Source organism: Camellia sinensis, chromosome 9 (genome assembly GCF_055761805.1).
Source record: "Camellia sinensis isolate YWXY chromosome 9, ASM5576180v1, whole genome shotgun sequence".
Classification (NCBI taxonomy): Eukaryota; Viridiplantae; Streptophyta; class Magnoliopsida; order Ericales; family Theaceae; genus Camellia; species Camellia sinensis.
In genome coordinates, this window is record NC_138969.1 from 92,152,111 (window position 1) to 92,156,132 (window position 4,022).

Below are 4,022 nucleotides of genomic sequence, written 5' to 3' on the forward strand. Positions count from 1 at the left end.
AAATATTTGTAATCAATTATTTTATTAATAACAATATTTCAATCGACAATTCAAATGCGCTCTTACAATCGATTTTGTGCGACATTCCCACACAAAATAACAAATAATTGCGTTTTTTACAATATTGTTGTACGCGTCGCTAAATTGACCTAAACTATCTCGGAATTCGGATACAACATTATTTCCGAGCTTGATAAATGTTTTAACACCTTGACGGCTAACAATTGGATATTCATTTGATTGCGGCGGCATTACAACGGGGACACGCCGCAATACAACAAAATGATCTATTTCAGTGCCCCTAACCATACAGCCAGTTCGTGGGTCACCAGTGGACCACAGGAAAACATCTTCAAACTTAGGCGTATACGCAGGATTAGGAAACCGGTCCAACACAACGACAAATTCACATTGGCCATTGTCAAGCATACCAGATGGATCAATGTCCGCCGTTTGTTCCACAGCCTGAGTAGGGGCATCACGCATGTCACTTTCCAGTCCAGGCGTATCAGCAGCAAGTTCGGAAAGACCACCAGTTTGACGTAAAACTACACCCTGGATATAGAGTCCTAACAACTTCAATTTTCGGGATTGTCGTTCATCCCTTTCAGTACCAACCTCCGGCAAATCAAAATGGAAAAAATGAGGCTCATCATAAGGGAGAAAATCGTCAATCCTCCAGATGGAATCACACAACGATTTAGACGTGAATCGTTGTTTTTTTGTACAAACCATGTTTCCGTAGTTTAAAATAACTTTGACCGGAAACAGCAGATCTGCTGGAGGTTGTCCAACGGCGACTAAAATTTAATTTAGTTCTGGCGGTATATGGACGCCGTTGCGAAAATCGGAAAGTAGTCGCCATAATCGATGATCAGGAACCTGCATAAAATGCATCACATCGATTATATTTTATAGGCGTAATATGTTGACCGTGACATGGGTCAACATGAACAGTTAACCATGTTTAAATCAGGTTCCTGTATAACGTATGGCACAGAATAATAACAAATCACCCATGATGTAGAAAAATCAACGCGTGGGCCATACGTAGGTTAACTGTTTACACAATCAGCTTGCGCTTGCCTTTAAATTCACAACTACTGACAACTGAACTCTCAGAAAACGAATTTATTAAGACACATAAATTCAATAAACTTGCATTTTTATTTAATCATAAAAATTTACATAAATATTTTCCCATCGCCAATCTTTTACATAATATGAAATTTCGTCGAGTACAATAGTCAGTGCGAGACAATAATTAACTACACTAATAATCCCAAAGCTGGATAATTTGGTCCTCATCCTGCGTGCAATAAGCTGGGTAAATACAGTCTCCGAGAGGCTTCTGCGACCAGGGGCTGTCAGCCACGTATACATTGTCGCTGTAAACGTCTGGATTCCCAATGCTTTTCGGAGGTTGTAGTTGAACAGACACTCTATCCTGTACACCCCCTGATTGCCCGGTCTAGAGAGGTCTACTGCTTTGAACCACATCGGGTTCTTCAAAGTATCGTAAAAGACCCCTGACAGCGTCCTCTCTCTCCAGTGTATATGGTTCGACGCATCCGTTCGTATGGAATATCGAACAGCCGCATTGGAAGTGGAATATCTTCCTGCGTTGGGCCTTCTTCTTGGCATTACGATGCCTCTTCTTGACTGGTTCTGGCGAACAGGGGCTCGTTGACTGTATAGAATTCTGCGTTTCGGTACGTCCACGCTTTGAGCCCGGCGTGTTCATGTTTTTCCAAAAACACTTTGTAACTGGAGTCGTCTCCGGGGTTGCATAATATAATACTTGGAATCCCGCCCGTTATTTTCTTTGGGCGGGCATATTTACAATTTGAAAAAAAATCCCGTTGCGCTCCAATAAACTCGCGCCAATGTTTCAAATATTGTGGGGCCACATCATCGATTATGTTGTAGAAAGCGTCGTTCTTGTGGTCCCTCAAGTCGATGTGGCCAGAATAATAATTATGTGGTCCCAAAGACCGGGCCCAACATATTTTCCCAATTCTAGATGGGCCTTCAATTATAATACTTTTGGGCCTATGCGGTCTTTGGGCTTCGTCTCTTATATTGTCTCCAACCCATTGCTGTATTGCTGTTGGAACGACCCATACTGTGTCTGTAAATGGATGAACATACGGCAATGGTGGATTAAATGAAATCCGGTCATAATTTGATGACAACTTGTCATAATTTAACCAGAAACATTTTGGGTCGCCATTTCGTACCAGTGCTAGTGCTTCGTCCTTGGTGCCGGCTGCAAGTGCATCTCGATATATATTGTCTTTGTTATTCTGGTTAGCGCAGCGGCTCCTCTCACGGAATTCACCCCATTCCGTGTAATCCCCGTGTTTGGAGATGTATTCCAGCACATTCTGTTGGTTGTATGCCCCTTGTACATTTGGATGGAAATGGCGACTATTTCGATCGTGGGTAACGTCGAAGAACCGTTGATCCTGCGTCTGAAAACGGTATGGGAACTGGACAAGAGCATGGAGATGTGGTTGCCCATCCTCATGTAATTCATGTGCAACCCTCACATAATTTGGACCCCTGGTGGTGAACAACGCTCTAATTTTCTCTAACAATCTCTCTTTAGGAATAGAACACTGGGCATACGAGAGGAATATGTTCTTGTTTTGGATTCTAAAACGACGTCGCATTGATGCCATAACTCACTCTCGATGACGTCACTTACTCTCTCGGATGACGCAAGTCACTCTCTGAAAAACTTTACTGGTGGAAGAGAGTTAGGGAGTGAGTTATATAGGTGCCCTGGAGCGTCCCACTAATATTACCTGGGACGCTCCCCCCCGCGCCACGTGTCGTCCCCCGATTGGTGCTCCATTCCGCATTTTGAGGCGTGTTGTCGGCTTGTGTCTCCGCTCCGCGCCCAGATCTGCGGTCAGGATTAAAAATCTAAAAAGGCAAGCGCCGCGCCCAATGCTTTCCAGAGGTTGTAGTTGAATAGGCATTGTATCTTGTAGACCTCCTGATTGCCCGGTCTGGAGAGGTCTATTGCTTTGAACCACATCGGGTTCTTCAAAGTATCGTAAAAGACCCCTGACAGCGTCCTCTCTCTCTAGTGTATGTGGTTCGATGCATCCGTTTGTATGGAATATCGAACAGCCGCATTGGAAGTGGAATATCTTCCTGCGTTGGGCCTTCTTCTTGGCATTACGATGCCTCTTCTTCACTGGTTCTGGCGAACAGGGGCTCGTTGACTGTATAGAATTCTGCATTTCGATACGTCCACGCTTTGAGCCCGGCGTGTTCATGTTTTTCCAAAAACACTTTGTAACTGGAGTCGTCTCCGGGGTTGCATAATATAATACTTGGAATCCCGCCCGTTATTTTCTTTGGGCGGGCATATTTACAATTTGAAAAAAATTCCCGTTGCGCTCCAATAAACTCGCACCAATGTTTCAAATATTGTGGGGCCACATCATCGATTATGTTGTAGAAAGCGTCGTTCTTGTGGTCCCTCAAGTCGATGTGGCCAGAATAATAATTATGTGGTCCCAAAGACCGGGCCCAACATGTTTTCCCAATTCTAGATGGGCCTTTAATTATAATACTTTTGGGCCTATGCGGTCTTTGGGCTTCGTCTCTTATATTGTCTGCAACCCATTGCTGTATTGCTGTTGGAACGACCCATACTGTGTCTGTAAATGGATGAACATACGGCAATGGTGGATTAAATGAAATCCGGTCATAATTTGATGACAACTTGTCATAATTTAACCAGAAACATTTTGGGTCGCCATTTCGTACCAGTGCTAGTGCTTCGTCCTTGGTGCCGGCTGCAAGTGCATCCCGATATATATTGTCTTTGTTATTCTGGTTAGCGCAGCGGCTTCTCTCACTCTCTGAAAAACTTTACTGGTGGAAGAGAGTTTGAGAGTGAGTTATATTGATGCCAAAGGCTCTAACCACTCTGCCAAGTATGACCCTTGTGATGTAATTTCCACAAACAAATATTTAAAGTGTTTGGATTGGCTATAGAATGG

The 4,022-nt window shown here is 43.7% G+C and overlaps 1 protein-coding gene across 1 annotated transcript; it reads right to left on the reverse strand.

Annotated features, from left to right (window-relative positions):
* Nucleotides 1–2,077: 2,077 nt before the first annotated feature.
* On the reverse strand, nucleotides 2,078–2,684 carry LOC114312934 (uncharacterized). The gene is made up of 2 exons (XM_028259227.2): nucleotides 2,241–2,684; nucleotides 2,078–2,131 (listed from the first exon to the last, which is right to left on the reverse strand). The coding sequence occupies exons 1-2, from the start codon at nucleotides 2,682–2,684 to the stop codon at nucleotides 2,078–2,080; spliced, it is 498 nt and encodes a 165-aa protein (XP_028115028.2).
* Between the last annotated feature and the right edge of the window lie 1,338 nt (nucleotides 2,685–4,022).

Bases quoted from the DNA above. Each gene is read 5' to 3' on its own strand.
- LOC114312934 (XM_028259227.2), bottom strand. From the start codon at position 2,684: ATGGCATCAATGCGACGTCGTTTTAGAATCCAAAACAAGAACATATTC. The intron at 2,132-2,240 runs GTACGAAATGGC...ATCCATTTACAG, and splicing joins AGGACGAAGCACTAGCACTG to ACACAGTATGGGTCGTTCCA.